At 36.3% G+C, this 18,662-nt stretch overlaps 1 protein-coding gene across 18 annotated transcripts in view; it reads right to left on the reverse strand.

Moving 5' to 3' along the window:
- CADPS2 (calcium dependent secretion activator 2) overlaps positions 1-18,662 on the reverse strand; it is a 252,497-nt gene that overhangs the window by 10,506 nt on the left and 223,329 nt on the right. For all 18 annotated transcript variants that reach the window (XM_026868446.1, XM_026868444.1, XM_026868436.1 and 15 more), the window contains one exon: positions 12,118-12,225. In XM_026868446.1, the coding sequence (XP_026724247.1) occupies positions 12,118-12,225 (108 nt within the window). The remainder of the gene's footprint in view (positions 1-12,117; positions 12,226-18,662) is intronic.

Below are 18,662 nucleotides of genomic sequence, written 5' to 3' on the forward strand. Positions count from 1 at the left end.
TTTTTTTTTTTCCAGAGAAAGTGAGCTCACACAAGTCAGGGAAATTAGGGGGTAGGACAGCATAAGAAATTCTGAATATCAGGATAGGAAATTTAGTGCCCTGAAAAAGAATTCTCTATTTCCCTTTTATACCCAAAGAGTTCTTTTAGCAAGATATCAGAGTATCTATTTCATAGTTTCTTACTCCCCCACTGGGAAGATTAAAATAATATGATTGAATTAGTGTGAAGAAGGTGTCAGACATCCATTCTATGAATACTAAAGGGAGACTGGACTATGGGATTCATAATGTCTTGAGAAATCCTTTTTATATATTTTCGGGCTGTTCAGTACACAGCAAGATGGAAATTCAAAAATTAAAAATGGCATAAAAAATGAAAGAAATTAAGAGTAAAATAAGCACAAATAGAAAATCCATGGAGTTAAGACTTGCTGGAACTGTGGCTTTATCGGGCAGTACAAACAAATGAAGCCTTTCCCATACACCAAAAATCAGATATTTAAAAGCCCTTCACTTGGAAAATGCAAATGATTAAATCAATATGAAGTGTAATATGAAGAAACCTGTATTTATCTCTGCTTCCCATTTTGCTTCAGTTCCTTCCCACATTTTCATTCAAGGACCTGTCCAAAAGTCCTCCATTTCTGTATCACTCACTTCTGCTATAATGTTCCCAAGCCCTGTGTTCCCTCACATGCTTCTGCTTTGCACAGAGCCCCTGACACACTCACCCCATCAGTGTATTATGCTTCTAATGCTCAGCACCACTTATCAAGGAAACATCACTTATCTTCCTGGAACCATCTAAGGCTTTTATCCAGCTTCCATGTTCTGGTTCCTCCTCTAGGCCTGAAATGCTAAGCTAAGTTTTGAACTTTGTCTTGGGAATGTGCAAAAATGTTCATAGCCGAAATGACAGCTACATGTATCAGGAAAGGAAAAGCGAGAAAGAAACCACATACTGCTGTCTGCTTCAACACTCATACATCCTTCTTGTGATAAAGGGATCAGAACCAAGATTTCTTTGATTGGTCATTTCAAATTACAAACTCTGTTTGGGTACAAACTGAACCTTTCTACACCCCCCCCCACCCCTCCCTTTTTAGTGTCATGTGTATGTGATTGTATCAGACTTATTAACTTGGCTCTCGTATCCTTGCTTGGCCAGGGAAGAAAGGTTTTCTTTCTTCCAGTGGGACTCTTCCTTTGGTTTCTTTCTGCCTTTTTTGTGCTGTTACTCCAAAGAACCTCTCAAGGAGCTCAAAAACATTTTGTTTTTCTTAAGAATGACTATCTGATGAAACAAACGCTTTACCCTCTAGTCAGTCTCTTCCCTGCCTATTTGAATGAAAGATTCCCACTGTCACTCCCAGAGCAATCAGGAGAAAAGGGAAAGGAGCTTAACAGAAAGAGAAACCCAAATCCTGACAGAAAGACCTCGTTCAGCAGGACTTATGACAGCAAACAAGTGAACAGTTGCTGGATGTGATATTTTGGTGACGCAAGGAAAGAAATTAGGCAGGCTAGCTTTCACAAATCTGTAATGAGAAGAGAGAACAGGACTCACTTAAAAGCATATTAAACATATTTGAAACTTCTAGGAAAAAAGAATATTGTTCTGAAATAACAAAGAATGTCTAATGTAAAAAGCTTTTAGAAGAAAAGTCAATTTTTCATATTTTAGGCTTATAATTAGAAGCTGGCTAGTTGCTGTGGAACTGCTGCCAATATACAAATAAATATACACTTTTAACACAAAATACATAGTACTCATCTCTCTCTGCATTGTATATTGGTTGCTAAACAGCAATTTACAATATTTATGCTACTTTATGACATTTGTGACCTTCATCTTTTTTATGGCTTCTTCACATATGGTAGATGCGCTTGGAAACTTGTAGTTTGCAAAATTAGACATGCATAACTTCCTTCCATATCTGGACATATGTAATGTTGCTGTTCTGATTTTAAACACTAATATAATGCTAAAGACTACAAGAGAGTAACAGCACAAACAGTTTCCCCACTCCACTCTGGATATGGAGTGCATCTGTGAACAGTACTTCCATAGGTTATTCTGGTGCTAAAACTCTCTGGAGCAAACACTGTCAGTCTTGCTATGCTGTGTGTTGTGTTGCAATTTGGGTCTATCTGTAAACATCCTCTAAGGCACAGAATGGAGAACATCACTTGAGTGACCTTGAAATGAAAGCCAGCTTGGATCCTTAAAATAAACAAATGAACATAATGGAAAATGACCAACTTGTTACTTATTATAACACCAGCCTCTTGCTATCAGGCTCTAGTTTTAAAAACCATATGAATGCACTTGGCTGCACAAATGCTAAGCAGTCTTCTTAAGTGCATGTGTAACCTTAGTAAGATAGATTAAAGGTTCAGGTTCACTCTGCCTGTAAGGTGAACTTCTGGTCAATCATCCGGGACTCCTCAGGGAGTCCATGGAGTGAGGCATCGGCAAAGAGACCAAAGGAAGGGACCTCCTGTGAGCTGCATCTCTCTCTTAAGGTGAGTATACTCTTAATCTCTACCATGTACCAAAATAGAGGTGAAGTTGAGCCAAAGTCTGTATTGTAGCTTTTACACTCATGTTGTCCTAGAGTCTACTATTTAGACTCTCTGCTCCATGTGGAATGAAGTCAAGTACATATTTTAATTAGAGTATTTAGAGCATCCTAGGTTCCTCTGGGTGAATATTTACAGGCAGCTTATTTCTCCACCTCAGCAATCTTGACTCATCATCCATTTACTCTGTATGTTATTGCAATGGCATATGAGGGGGATGCATGCGGCTGTGACGCTGACAGGGGGTTGCTCAGTGGTGGGGCCACTCCTCTCCTATTCCACATTACTTGGGCACCACACTGGACCTCTGCTCCAGCCACCTGCCTCTCTTTTGCTTCTATCCTCTCCTCATCTCTTTGGAGAAAGTGGCCTTGTATTGGGCAGGTGCCTGGTTTGGTCCTTTGCATCTCTGACCCTATTGCCATGTCCACTCTTTCAGCTATGAAGATTTTACAGCTGTGTTGCTTCTTCTTGAGGTGATTTTTCTGTTAATTTGTACTGGTTTTCTTGTACATTGTGAAGACTTTTAGTACAGTATAATACAAAGGATAGTCAATGCAGTGTAAATTAAGAAAATATATGATAAAATACTTGAAAATTATTTAAAATAAATCATCTCTATATAGGTCAACACTTTTGCACGCTGAAATCAGCACTAAAGCTTCAGTTCCTCGTGATCCAACAGGTTAAGAAGCTCATTCCACTGATGAATCACTGACATTGTCAGAGCACTCTGCAGCATCCTCACCTGGTACTATTTTGATTTACAACAGAGCAACCTCTTTCTGTTACTCCAGGCTCATTATAGTAAAACTAAATTATTCCTATGCTTTCTGGCACTATATTTCTTGTAATATGATCAACAATGTGGTTTTCTGTCTCTCTGTGAAGACTTATGCAGACTCTTCCTTGATTTTCCTTTTTAAAATAAGCTTGACTCAAATGAAATACAAGTATAAATATCAAACCTGCAAGTAAGGTTTGAGAAGCCACAAGGTTCTCCTGCTGTTTATACGTGTGTGAATTACAGTACATCAAGAAATCAATATTCCCTAGATGGTGCTTGTGCCTGGCACTTCATGGTGAACAAACATTAGGTAAGACATTATAAATGGTACAATCCTTATTGATTTCTCTCAACTGTGTAGAATGTGAAAGCTGCAGCCACAGTTAACACTTACTGACAGACTCATCTAAAGTTTCAGTGCTATTTTATATTTTTATAGTTGTCCACACACAATTGATTCCATTAAGTTGCTAGACACATTTCAAGCCATCTAGATAAGAAAAAAAAAAATGCAGTGCTTGGAATGAGATGCTGCTACTTTGTGCCTAGCAGGATAAAAAGGTTAAAGGACTAAATTGTGCCTGGATGTTGGAAGGAGTTCTCTTTTATTTGAGAGAATTGTTATTGTTTTTAGTGAATGAATACTGTGAGTGATGGATAGATGCATTTAACTAAGTTAAATAAATGAATAGAATAATAGTACAGGCCAGAAATGTCTATGGAAACTGTACTGGAAGCTCCCAATGTTATAGCCCCTCCCCAAACAAACAAGCAAAAAACCCTCATAGTTCCACCCTTGACTGATAAAATTGCCTCAGAAAAAATATCAGATGGGCTTTAAAATCTTGAGTTTGGGATTTTTTCCCTATTTTTTTCCTTATTTTGACTCATGATGCACATTTTAAATTGCCTTTTCAAAGCACTGTATTTTTTTTTTTTTCCAGAGAAAGTGAGCTCACACAAGTCAGGGAAATTAGGGGGTAGGACAGCATAAGAAATTCTGAATATCAGGATAGGAAATTTAGTGCCCTGAAAAAGAATTCTCTATTTCCCTTTTATACCCAAAGAGTTCTTTTAGCAAGATATCAGAGTATCTATTTCATAGTTTCTTACTCCCCCACTGGGAAGATTAAAATAATATGATTGAATTAGTGTGAAGAAGGTGTCAGACATCCATTCTATGAATACTAAAGGGAGACTGGACTATGGGATTCATAATGTCTTGAGAAATCCTTTTTATATATTTTCGGGCTGTTCAGTACACAGCAAGATGGAAATTCAAAAATTAAAAATGGCATAAAAAATGAAGAGGGGAAATGTATCATACCAGAAACACATCAAAACCAGTCATTGTGTTACGGTTTCCTCTGGAGGAAACACTCTCAGTTACAGTGTAAAACAGCTTACAAAGTGCTGAATATTCAGATCCTGAAACAGCAAACTCTGAAGCACATGCTTTGCTTTAAGTGTTTTGTGGTCCTATTGATTTCAACAGTACTGAGCTTTGCTGGAATCATAGCAGCATAATCATCATACTCCAAGAGTGGGCACTCCTCAGCATGTTCCAGAAAAAAAAAAATAATCAAAGAAAACTCACAGACTATGTGAAATCAGGTGAAGGTTACATTTTTCAGCTTTCATATGAACTGTTGTTCTTTTATAGAGATTTGTATCTCCAAAGATGAGGTGAATCTAACCTGAAAACATCAGGAATAATTAAGTGAACTTTGAAAAGACTTAGAACAGTAAATTTGCTAGATGTTGCTGCCATCTTGCAGAAGAGTTTCATATATTTGAGCATGTTAATACAATTCACTTTTTCAGTCCACATTTGGTGACACTGCCTACACTTTTCTCCAAAAAAGGCATGATAAACTGTTTTCAAATTACAAGAATGTCTTTAGATCAAGAGAAAACTGCAGAGTCGTTCTTATATTAAAAGCTTTCTATTTTCCCTATAAAATATTAGACATAATTAAAGGTGAGTTAAGACTTTGGTGAAAATCTAAAGAGCATCGGCAAATCTGAGCACTGCTCAGCTTTTCAATTGCTTTTCTACTTCTCAGTTCTTTTAAATGGTTTTCTATGGCAGGAACATTTTTCTTAATTAGTCACAGCTAATTAGTGTTCTGGCATAGACAAGTAATCAGAAATGTCAGAGCTGCAAGGCTACATCTCCCTAATCCTTTGATAATAATTTAGCCTCCTGGGAGGGCCTCAAGCTGCGGTAAGTAGTGGCTGACAATAAGGCAAAATTAGGTGGGCAGCAGACCATTAGGATAGAAAAATAAAAAGCCCTACCAAATCCTGCTGAGCACCATCAGGCAACTAACTACACTGCCAGATGAGGTGCCTGTTTAAGCCTGTGTTGTTAATTAGCTGATTCTACCAGACCTGCCACATATGTCCAGGTGCACCATGCAAAGATGTGTATTTCTGGGTTTGTGCCAAAGGACAATTTTGCACTGTGATCAAATTTCAAGAATCTGAGAAAGAAGCCCACATATTTCTTGAAGATTATTCTGAGTTATCAAAGAAATAAGAAGATCAACAAGCTACAATCCATTTTTTGTTGAATTGCTTTTAAGTAATTAGGCACGGTCCTCTCATGTTTCTCAGAGGTTAATACAAACACGGCTTTTGATTCAAATGTGGCCTTTAACCAGTCCTACCTAGTCTCAACTTGCTGAAGTTCCCTGGGCACATAATCTAGATCAAAAAGTAGACCTTTTGTCAAATCACACACTTGCAAATAATTACATAACAATGAAAGTAAAGATTACTTATTAAAATTAATGTGACAGGAAGCAATTTGAGAATGAGAAAAAAAAATCACAGTTGAAGTTTTCTAGAAAAACATTGTTGAATACAAAATACTACAGTAATGGTGCTTTTGAGGTAGACATGGAGAACACAAGGCATCATTACCGCAGAAAACTCACACTTAAAATAAGTGTTCTTCTTAGCTGTGTAACACCGGTTGAAGATTAACTCACTTGCCATGGAGAAGCATTTTCACATTTTTAACACATTTTTTGTAAAAGGTCAGGAAACTTATAGAAATGATGCAATTGAATAAAGCATTTGCTAAAAAATGTACTTGCAGGTATGATGGCAAACAGAAATGAATCAGATGAGTACTTCATATCTCCATTTAGGCATAGAATGAAGTACATGACATAGTAATCTTTGGAGAGTAATTACTACCTCAAATAACCTCAAGTACATCATTGAACTTAAATCATCCATCCTTGCTACTAATGGAAAAGGAAAATAATGTGATATGGGAACACTACTAGCATTTAATTAACATTCCATGAAAAATACAAGCATTTTTTTCAACAGAAAAAGAATATCACATTACATCTGAACTTTTGAAATACAAAAGCCAAAACCAGCTATGTAGATCTGGAGTGCTTAAGCATTTATATTACTCATAAAGATGTTCTGTCTTTCTGCACTCCAAGGACAGTTGTATGAGTTCCCTGCCATTAACATCTCTTACACTGCTTGTTGAATTGCTACCTCGCAAGAAGCCACAACCCTGAGGAAATTGTACATGAGCAGTCCCTCTGAAGTTAACAGGACTACTCAGCCACACCACACCAGTTTCACACCCAGAAGAGATGGGCAATCAGGGCCAAAATCAACATCTGCTAACGGGCGCCATCTTATACAAGGTAATGAAAGGACCTGTTGCCAACGATGACCTTACAGGATGTGCACTCTGACTATTTTATGTTTATGGTACACTTGTGAACAGGTTTCCCAGAAATTAAAACCTAAAAAAATTGGAAAAACCTTTAAGTTGCATCAATGGCTAAACACTGATGTGTTAAAACTGTTCTCTTAAACTGTTCTTTATTTCTCAAAGCAGCAATCAAATATTGCATAAAGATTTCATTGTATATATAATTGGATATATATTGGTGTATATAATTGGATATGTATATATAACTCAATAAAATTGGAGTCATACATCTGTTTACACTGTAAATTTTTCACAACAGACCCAACACAAATATAACCTATAAGATAATGCTCTTAATGGCAAATAAACTAAGAAGGGTTTTGAAGGGAAAATGTTTGAAATTAATTTTTTCTGTGTTTGGACAAGAATATTCATTCTTCATGTGCAACTAACAGGTACAAGAAAGCAAGAATCTACCCAAGAAGCACTAAGGAACTATACATTACTACAGAAATTAAATATTGCACCGATATTTTAAATAGTGCTTTATAATAAATGACTTATCTTTTTTTAAGCTGGTTTGTTAACAAAATCCAATTTTGTTTTAAAGGAAACAGTTTTTAATTTATAAGTCTAGTGTAATTTAAAATGCTCAGGAGTTCAAGACTTATTAGTTCCATCTTAAAAATTCAGGTAGAATCATGAATCTAAACCTAGTCAGCGATGAACACCTGGCACGTTTGGACACAGCACCGCATTTATTAAGGTTAATGGTAAAATTCCCATTGATTTTGATAGTATGGGAATTTCATAGTGGGATTTTTTTACTTCTGTTAATTTTGTGATCAGATACACAGCACTGTTCTTCAATAGGCTGCACAAATGTTCTTACATAATCCATCAAGTAGATTATCTTTATAAATAAGAGGGGCCTTAATAATAATTAGTAATATTTTAGATTTATTCTAGGTTTGTGTAAGTCTGTTCTAAATACTTCATTTTCCCATTCACCAACTGCTACTTTTACAGCCTTTTCTAAAAATAAGTATTTTTCAAACACTGGTTAAAAAAAAATAAAAGTACAAATTTGTTTCTACAACATTTTACTAAACATTATTTTTAAAAAATGAGTTATTGGTTTAAGTGATTAAACTTTTAAAAAGTTTTGGTAGGTGATGCTTTTAATCATACTTAAATTTTTAATCATTAAACATTGTAGTGCCTGTCTTCAAGATTTAGTTGTTATACATTGAATCTACCCAAGTTACTGCAGCATTAATGGTAGAAAAGTTGGCTTTATTTGAGTTTGTTAGAAAAACCTGTCCCAATGTTACTTCACTGTCTTGGTTTACTTCAGTGGAGTATGGGATTGAAAGGAATCATATGAATCACTGGTTGAACTGAGCCTTCAGAAATCATGAACATGGAGCAGACATTTAATCCAGAGCTACTGCAGACCATCTACATGTACAACACATTACAAAACCTTTCTAGTGCTCTTTAAGATCTGTGGTGTTAAAAACAAGCAAACAAAAAACCTCCCACAACTGTAATTGCTACAGCATGAGAGGAGGAGATAAATGTCCTGTGTTGCTTTCACAGGAAGGACTTTGATAGGTAAAATTCCCAGCTGATCTTAGGAAGAGACCATGTCCCAGACTGCAAAGGAAGAAAAAAAGTTCTGTCTCTGACAAACTGACCAAGCAATCTGTGATTCCCAATCTGGTGATTCATTTTGAGAACAAGAAGATTGCACAATGACCTGGGAGAGATCAGTGCTACTAGGACCACCAAGCCACATTGTTCTGCATGCTGTCTGTACCCTTTCTGGAGGAGGTAAGAATGAAATGCACCCAGAAGACAAGTTTTTTCTGAGGAAAGGAAGGAAAAAAATAACCACCTTGGTACTGCTGCATGATCAGCAGACGTACTGAAGCATATGATTTAAATGGGTTAAAAATGTTTCAGAAAAAAATAGCAGACCATTCTTCTTTAAAAGTCCCCTGGAGATTTGAGCTTCTCTCATATGTAAGGATTCATATCACAAGCTTAAACTCCATTCTCCTGATTTTCACATTTTGTATAGCATGGCAGTGATTTTCCAGGCTTATCAAGCACTACCATAAAACAATGCAGTTTCTGTCTTCTCCATAGTTTGAGACTTCTCAGGTAGACAGAAAATTTTCCAACTTCTAGCCTTAACATATGCTGACACACTGGCAGACATTTGCACTTGTATCAATACTATTACCTTTAAATGATCTTTGTTATGTACATGACTTCATTTGATAGACAACCTGTTCTCTTGGTCACTGTAATCACTGTTAGTATATATCAGCCCTGAACCAAGTCGACTAAATCTGTGTATAAATAGTTTGTAATAATACACTTTTGGGGATTAAAATAGCATCTGAGGCCTGATTGTGTTTATATTTATAACTAACACCTCTAGCACACAGAACAGTCTGGGTTTTTTTGGTTATTCTGGATGAGGTGTTTCCCTGTCTGAAGCACCCACATGCACTTTTCCTTTTTCGCTTAGCTGATGATTTCTTATCTGATACAAATACAATGTATTTTAAGGGGAAATCAACTGTGATTTACAACTGTAGCCAGTCAAATGTCTTGAAGTATATTTACACCAAAATGTGAATAATTTTTTTCCTTTCTGTTGAAATATAACTTGATAGAATTGGATTTATAAACAAGACCTAGGTTTTATAGTATCACTAATTAAAAAAATGCTTCCAAAAATCATGGGCAAAATCTTACTCAATCATACTGTTCTAAATCTGAATTAATCTCAGGAAAAGTGAGTTAACACAGTGAGATACCATTGTTTTAAGTTTCTGCATGTTATGAGCTTACATATTTGTTAATGCATTTATTTGAATCTGTCCGATTGGTTATATCTCCTAGTCTGATGTTATGTAGAAATGTGATACTACCATATATAAAGAAAAATAAATATATAAATAGATGTTTGATAGCAGAATACTTATCATGTACATCTTCTTTCTTTCCTTACAGCTACAAGCATTCCATGACAACATACAATGTGTAGTACTGAGTAAAAGGAGACAAGAATGGTTTCGTGTCTCAAAGGCAGAAGTGCTATGTCATGACTTGCATCCATACAAGAGATGTTTTCTTGTGATGAAAAGCTTGACTGTTGAAATGAAACTTGGAAGAGGTTCTTGACCTATGCTAACCCAATTGTACTGAGGCCTTGTCCCTGGGTTAGTGCTAGTTGGTCTAACCCAAAATCATGCCAGGAACCATGCTAATGATCACTTGCTCGTTCTCAGGCCTGTGCCCAGGACCTGTCCAGTTTACTGCTGTGGACATAGCCTAAGGCTTGGTCCAATCCCACAACATCAACAAAGTCAATGTAGTCTCTCCAGTGAGAGTTAGACTTGGCCTTAAGCATATAATTTTATTAACATTCAGAAAATTACAACATAAGCAAAAATAACCCCAAAGAAAAACAAAAAAATAGAAACTTGAAAATGAAACATATGCTTGCAGATTCAGTGCAAAAGCAAACTGAAGCAGAAGTTGCTAATGTGGTTTTAGTACTTTGTGAAGGTGCCAGCTGGATGGATGATAATTTTTCTACCCCTGCAGGGCATCAAAGCTTTTATAAAATCATTCTTTTCACACATATTAGCACTTAGCTTATTAAAACAGATGATACTTTTTTTTTTGTAAAGCTGCCTGGGAGTGTCTGGAAATATAAAATCTGAGAGATAAGTCTCATTTTGACCACCCAGCCTAACAAATAACAAACACTGACATGACATACCATGGCTGAGAGTCTATGTTATGGGACCTTCTGTGACTGCCACAACTGTAGTGTCACAGTAAAGGCTGTGAATTGCTGTTATGAAAACATTTGCTGTAACTTGCATAATTAAATGAAACTGCCAGCAAAGCTTTCTAAAATACTTAGGAAATGACACACAAATAAATACATTTCAAAGTCTGTATGATGTTCCAGAATTTGTTTTGTAATAAATTGCATTGCACAGTGCCAGAGATTACTTCTTGATCTGCTCAAATTCCTACATAATAAGTGACTGACATCACTGTAATGTAAATTGATCCAAATTTATAATAAAATAACTTTTATTTTAGACATGTATACTTGTGTAGTGCTTTGAATTTATGCAGAAGGTAAAATTTCAGCTGCACACAGCTTTTCCTTCACACAACTCAGAAAGGGACATACTAGACATAAATTAGTGGTCAGAACTTGAATGAGCAGAAATGTGCCCAAGAGAGTTGCTAGTGGTCTTATAGAAGAGCCTTGTATGAGGAAAATTTTGGTAAGAGGTGATCATTTCTAACAAAAAGAGGAGGAATCAGGGCAAAGGAATGAGTGGAGGGAGGCTGTGGGAGCCAGTATTGAAGCTGAGGGAAGTTACTGCAAAGATACAGGTTGGCTAGCAATGTGTGGGCCTCGAGAATGAGGATGAGGATTACTCTGAACCTGCAGAAATGGGACTGGAATTTTGAGAACCAGTTCAAGAATTTAATAAATGTTTTGTCAACTTTTAAGAAATTATAGGTCTTAAACTAAAAATCCATGAAACAAAATTCTGAAAAGTCATTCCATGAAAGTATCAGTCAAACCCGTAGATGTACCTGGCAAAAGTGGTCTCTTTTTGTATATGAGCAAGCAGTGAAGTGCACAAGTTCTTTATTTAGGGAAATTAGGTCTGCAGTGGAGCCCACAAACCACACCAATCCAATTCTCTCTATTAATACATTCAAAATCAAAAGATGGAAAAAAATTGGACTACTCACAGTGGAAAAATGACTACTTCAAATAATCTTCTACCAGTTTTATTTATGCCTTCTAGCACTTAAAAATTTCATGCAGAAAATGTTTAAAGAAAGGACACCCTTGACAGCTGAAGATGGTAAATAAAAAAAGAAAAAATGATCAACAGGGGAGAACATCTGAACAACTTGTTGAATATCATCAAAACGCAGCTTATCCCTTCTGATGTGATAGTCATACCAGCAAGGTTTGCCAGGGAAGTTACTTACATCAAATAATTTCTCTATGTACATTTCCTCATTGACCTTTTCTCGAAGTATATCCTGGTTTTGTCGAACAAACATAATGTAGGTGTCTGCTAGATCCATCCCTGGTTTCTGTGGAGACATAATTAAGGGAGAAAGTAGTGCGAAAAGAAAGAGATAGACCACTCAACAATTGAGACTTATAAGCAGTTATGCTTAAACTTAATGAAAATTGAGCTTATGCTACAATGTTCACACATGTATAAACTGTATTTACTAAATCTGCTGTGAATTCTGGGTTAGTTACCAAGTTCAGGAAGGTTCACTATTAATAAATTTCTCAGTGTTATAATTTATGGAAGCTTTCAGTTACAAATCTACATTGCCGCATGTAATGGAATGAAGTCTTGGCTCTGGTAATGTCAATGGCAAACTTGGACATTTTACCCTTTTTGGTCAGTGAGGCTCTCATAGCTACTCCACCTCAAGGTCCAGACACTGCCACCACATTCAGAAAATAGTTTAAAAAAGCATTTGGTCCCTTTTTAATTGCCTCAGATTTGTTGCAATTTACTTTCAATGTACAGCTGAATTTTATGTTTGAGCTTAGCTTCTACTATTTCTGATTCAAACGAAGTTCAAGCATTTTCCTGAGAGCAACGGCATAAAAAGGTTGGTATGTGAGTAGACCTGTACCCCTGTTTGTCTGAAACTGTTGTACTGTTACAATCAGCTCAGAGGATGACTAGGGAAGAAACAAGGGCTGAAATGTTTCCCTTCTTGTACTGATCTCTGTTCTGTATGAATAGCAGAGTAGGAAAAATTTTCATATCACACTCCCAAACATGGAACTGGCTAGGACATGTGGTCTGTATGTGATACAGTGTCAGGTCAGCCAGAGTGGTGGCTGGAACTGCTCTCTCCTGCCCACCTGAGACTTCTGGACCTCTGTAGCCACTGTTACACACTAAAGCCCCTAACAGCCTGCAACACCCCTTTTCCTGGCAGCATATGAAGAGCTGGGCAGGAGTTTATCTTTCTTGAGCAGGGACCAAGAATGAACATAAGCACTTTGGAAAGTCTTCTGGAAATGCTCTGTGTGAGCAAGTTTGCAAAAGTATCACTTGCTCCCAAATAATAGTTTTTAAAGTTCATCATCCAAAAGAAGGCTAAGTTTTATAATACTTTACAGCAAGCCTTAGCACAAAGTTATTTATAAAGGATTCCAATTTGACCAAGACTGACTCTGCACAGAATAATTAACAGCCCTAGGGAAGGAGGACAAAAGCAGCTATACCCAGCCCCTGAATTCCCAGGCATAAGTCATCTTTGTTTCTTAGAGGCTATCATTGTCTGAAAACAGCATACATACATAGCTGCAAGAGTAAAATATTTAGCGCATTTTAAAGTCTTTTATGCATAAACATCCTCATATAGTTAAATAGATACATATAACTTTATATTGAGGCTTCCTTTCTAGTCTACAAGAGGATAACGTTAAATTTTTCTCATTTCTTATTATCTTGTATGTAATATATTATAATGTATATGAAAGGTCTGAGCACAAGAGAGAAGGAAAGGTGCAACATGTCCAAACTAACACCTGTCCAGAAACTGCCATTCAGTAACAGAATGAGAGCATTTGCCCCTCAAAACTGCAGTGAGTAAAACCTCCTGGATCATGAGCTGCATCTCTTTATTCCTGAATCTACACATATAGGAATATGATCTAAAATAAGATTTTCTTTTTCATTTATATATGTGCATCAATGGCAGTTTAATTTCTTAAAAGTAACAGTTGAATATGGAACGATGGCCTGGTTTAACACTCCTAGCATCTCCAAAACTCACACTGAAAAACTGAAATGTCTCCTGCCCTTTTGGATTGGTCATTCCAGAGGCAATGAAAGTTAATTTCAAAAACTTATCACATACATACATGCCTACATGAAACTCTTAAGAGGAAAGCAGGACCATTTACATTTACGTCCATGTTACACACCTTGATCCTAAGCACAGAAACAAAAATGTAAGATTACAACAGATAAAACAGTTTTCTGTTGGAAAACCTGTTTCACAGAAATCAACAGATTTCCTTCATAAAAATGTGCCTTCATTAGAATATGACAGAAATGTTTTTAACTAAATCATAAAGTGAAGGAGACTTAAAACAGAAAGCTGCATCCTTAGTATACTCATTTGTCATGGTATAAAAGAATACAACCAGCGTTGAAACCTTATGTACTTTCTAAAACCTGATTAACAATTTATGGGAACTGGACTAGCTTTAACTTGGAGGGATAATGGGAAAATATTTTGAAATGTCCAGGGGTAGGTGAAGGAGATAATTTAACAAATGAAAGGCTGATTATAGTTCTTGGAGATATATATTCAAACGTATAAATGAATCTTCCATTTGAATGCAAAAACCGAATGGTTCTCCGATTCATGCAATTTTTTCTTTTACTAAGTTCAATAAAAAATGATCCTGCAGACAGCCAAAGCTAGAATAATAACCTTTCCCATCAGCATTAACTCTCCCCTTATCTTTGAGATGTTTACCTAGTCTTGAAGCTGTGACATATGGGAATTTCACACCTAGTGAATATATTTTCATGTAGCTTGTGGCACAGGAGGGTAATCATTAAAAGAATATACACAAGTAAGAGTAACTGCAACAGCTGGTGACATTTACCAATTAGAATTACAGTTCTTTAAAACACTTCATCCTTCTTTAATGTGTGCAGGATAATTATCTTTGAAATTGCTGTGGAAAAAAAAAATTAATTTTCCTTTTAAACAGTGTCTGCCCACAGTAGAAATATGTCTGGGTAAGGAAGATTATCAATACTCCAACAGTATGACTGTCTGTTTTAAAATCTCACCAAAATCATTGCAAGATACTTCATTATCTCTTCATATTGCATGCATTGACTTTACTTGTTTTCTCTAAATGTGAAGGAAGTAAAGAAAGCATCCAAACAGGCTTAGTGCTATATATTTCAGTTTTAACTTTTTTAAATAGTATTTGATGGAGACCTCTGATTACATGATCCTCTATTGCTTTATTCTGGACTATTAAACTTCAGAAAAAAACCCAGCTTAATGTAGACTAAAAAAACCAAGCAACAATTAAGCAATTGGACGTACCTTAAAAGACCAACAGACAGAAATTGACATATATGTTAAGCAACTGTCACAAGGGGCATTTAATTACTAATATCAGACAGATTTAAGCAACTCAGTCTCCATATCTATACCCAGTATAAAAAATTCTGTTTCTCTGAATCTCTGGCAGAACATCTGCTGAGTTAATGAGAGAAAGTTAATTGCATATCTTTGGGAGAAGAATTTAACCTGGAATATTTATCCAGATAAGTGTAAAAAAAGGTATTCTGCCTGAAAACTTTCCCAAGAAAAAAAGTGGGGTTTTATGATAGATAAAAAGTTATTGTAGGTTTGTTTTATTCAGAACAGCAGACAAGATGTTTTGCCTATCTGAAAATGAAAGAGAACCAAACAAAGAGATGAATGGAGAAACTGGAAACACAAAGACATCAAATAAAATACCAGGAAATGAAGAGTTGTAAATAGGGTTATTTTGTCACTGGTTACACAAGTAACTGAATACACTGGAGAGTGAATGAGTTTAAACAAGGGTGTAGGCTGCAGCACATTCTTTTTTAGGGTTAATCACTAGTTAACCTGGCAAGATGAACATGCTGTTTGGGGGGGAAAAAAAAACCCTTGTTAATTATATACTGCAAGTGCTCTTACTTCCTGCTGCTGCACCTAATCCCACAGGTGCAGGTTGTCTCTTTTACTATTCACTGGTAGGTGGGTCCAGATCGACAGGCTTTTTTTCATAGCAACAAATTCAGATAAAGAAGAAACAGCTTAACTTTCCCCCTTTAAACTGGAAAACGCTATCATAGTGTCTATTTAATAAAAAGCCAAATTTTAAAATACATTATTCCCGTTTCCAAGGTGATGTACAAGCTGTATTATGATTGACATACATTGCTCCCACTTGCAAAATTTGCCTGAGGCACCTAGTCAAAAGTAATGGCTGCACTGCCTTGATTTCCAGGCATTCAAACATTTTGGTGCCAAAAGGTTTGCAACAAGCTTAATACTGCCACGAAGATAAGGTTCTTCCCACAGGACAGATACACCTATGTTTCTGTGCAGTTTTTTGCAATACAGCAGTCTGTCACAAATCTCAAATGTAAATACTTGAGTGATGGTTAGCCTCGCTTTGGCATTTGTCACAGAACACTTCTTAGCATCAGAGAGTATTAAACAGACTTGTATCCTTGATATTACCAAGGAACCCCCCCTATTTTTACTGAGTTGTTATCCTGTCAAAGCATTAATGCTTCAAAGATGAGAACAGATGTTAGAGTCTAACTATATAATAACAAACTTCATCCCATTTTGTGTTTGCTCTCCTCTCCACCCCCTTCCCCTCCCTTGCATCCTGGAGGGAGGCGTTTTAACTACAGCGTGGATGTAACAATGAAATGAAAAGGAGTGATGAGCTGGAGGGGGTTATTGTGAGAGCTCCTTATTCAGTGTCCACCACCAAATGAAAGAGCATGTTGGAAAAATTCACTGCCTGAAATTTCTCCTCTAAATACTTCAAGGTTCATCACTTGGGCTTTGGAATGACAGAATTTAAATATTAAAATATTTCTGGAATAGAAACTACTTGTACTCATGAAAATATGCTCTTTCCCTTCATTTCTTACAAATGAAAATACACAAGCCAGGCAGGAAGATATATCATTCGTATATTCAATCTATTATAAAGGTAACATTTTATTCTCACATGGTTATGAAAAATAATATTTTGTTTAAATGATAAAATACAATGCATTTTCCCTGCCTCTAAAGCATAGGAGAAAAAACAACCTTGGAAAAGGCTAAAAGTGTGTTTTGAGAACTGTCATGCAGAACTTAAGCTGTGATTCTGCACTGAAAGCATTTATGCAAACACATTTTCATATATGTGTAGTTTCATTGCAATCATGGGGCAACACAGGCATGCAAGTGTCTGCACCAGGATCTTGATTCTGTAGTGCAAAAGATCTTGGAACTGCTACAGTACCTATGACAAGATCAGGTATTAAAATATCCTTTCTTCCCCCAAATAACTATGTTCTACTATGTTATTTTAACTTTCTTACTGATTAGCAGCCATCCTTCTGACCTCAATTAAGAGGTATCTCAAAAATACTGCTGATTTAAAAATAAATGATGCAGGGCTTTCCCTCCAATTCTGCAGTAGCTTGTTTTTATGGATTTGAAAACAGAAGGGCCAGTTCCCAGGTCTGGTTATACAGAGGAGGAGGAGGAGTAAGGCAGGAGAAGCGCTGAGCATGAGGATAATGACTATTATGTACTCTTAATTTTTAAACAGAGGTCTCCAAGTAAATCCCCCTTAAAAATGAATGGCACAGTATGGCCACACCTGAATAAACACTGATTTCCCAGAAAAAGTAGTTTGCTTCTTAAAACCAGCTAAATGAGGCCATGCAAGTACAAGTGTGATATTTGGAAATGGAGGTATCTGGAAGGTCCTAATGTGTGTCTGCCTGGTAGGAGGCAGAGTTCCTACTTTGGCCTCTACAGGACCCCATAAGTCAAATGCTGGCACATGTGTGAGGCCCCTTTTCATACCTTTGATCCCTGCATAAAGGCAAGAGTGGAGCGAGAGGACTGGCATTGTGTGAGCTGTGCACTGCTGTCAGCCCTGGGTCCTTCAAATGGCCTCTCTACACTTGGTATGACAGGTGGCCTACATGAAGTGAGGGAGGATTAGGTTCCTTCTGTGGCCTCTAAATGACTGGCATAGATTACTGGCTCCTACAAAGGGATTTAAACATACCTTTCTGAACAAAAAGCAGTATATACATATGCATGTAACTGGATGCTCAATTTGTATGAGTAATTGCTCTGGTTATATTTGTAAATGAGGCAAATGTCTGTAGAAATGACCAGCTAGAGACACAATTATTTGTGTGCAAAACTGACTTACATGATGAGAAACTGAACACAATGAAATTATCTACATGATTGACGAATAATAATAATTTGAGATTAACAATATACATTTTTTTTCCCTCAATTCTACTACATTCTTTCCCTATTCTCATTAATTAACTGGCTTTGTGAACAGAATATTAAAAAAAAAGAAAAAAAAAAAAACCCTAGACAGGTTGTACTTCTACATCTCCTAAGGATTGCTTGTGTTTTAAGAGAAACTAACAAAGAGTTATAGAGCATTTGGGTGAGTTGTTTTTTCAAAAAAAAGTAACCTAAATCATCTCCTGATTTCCCAAACATCAAAACATAGCATTAATAAGAGAAAAAACTGCATTCTTTATGCACTACTTATCTTTGTAATGTTTGTGTTATTTTCCTCTGAACATTTGGTTTCTTTCATGTGAACAGCAGTCATAATTTCTTTCACTTCAGAGCCTAGTGTACTGTGACAATTACCAACAAAAAGAGCACAACAACTAGATTTTTAGGATATCATAAGCCATCAATGTTGTTATTCTTCT

Source organism: Athene cunicularia (assembly GCF_003259725.1).
Source record: "Athene cunicularia isolate RWA chromosome 1 unlocalized genomic scaffold, athCun1 chr1_part2, whole genome shotgun sequence".
Taxonomy (NCBI): domain Eukaryota; kingdom Metazoa; phylum Chordata; class Aves; order Strigiformes; family Strigidae; genus Athene; species Athene cunicularia.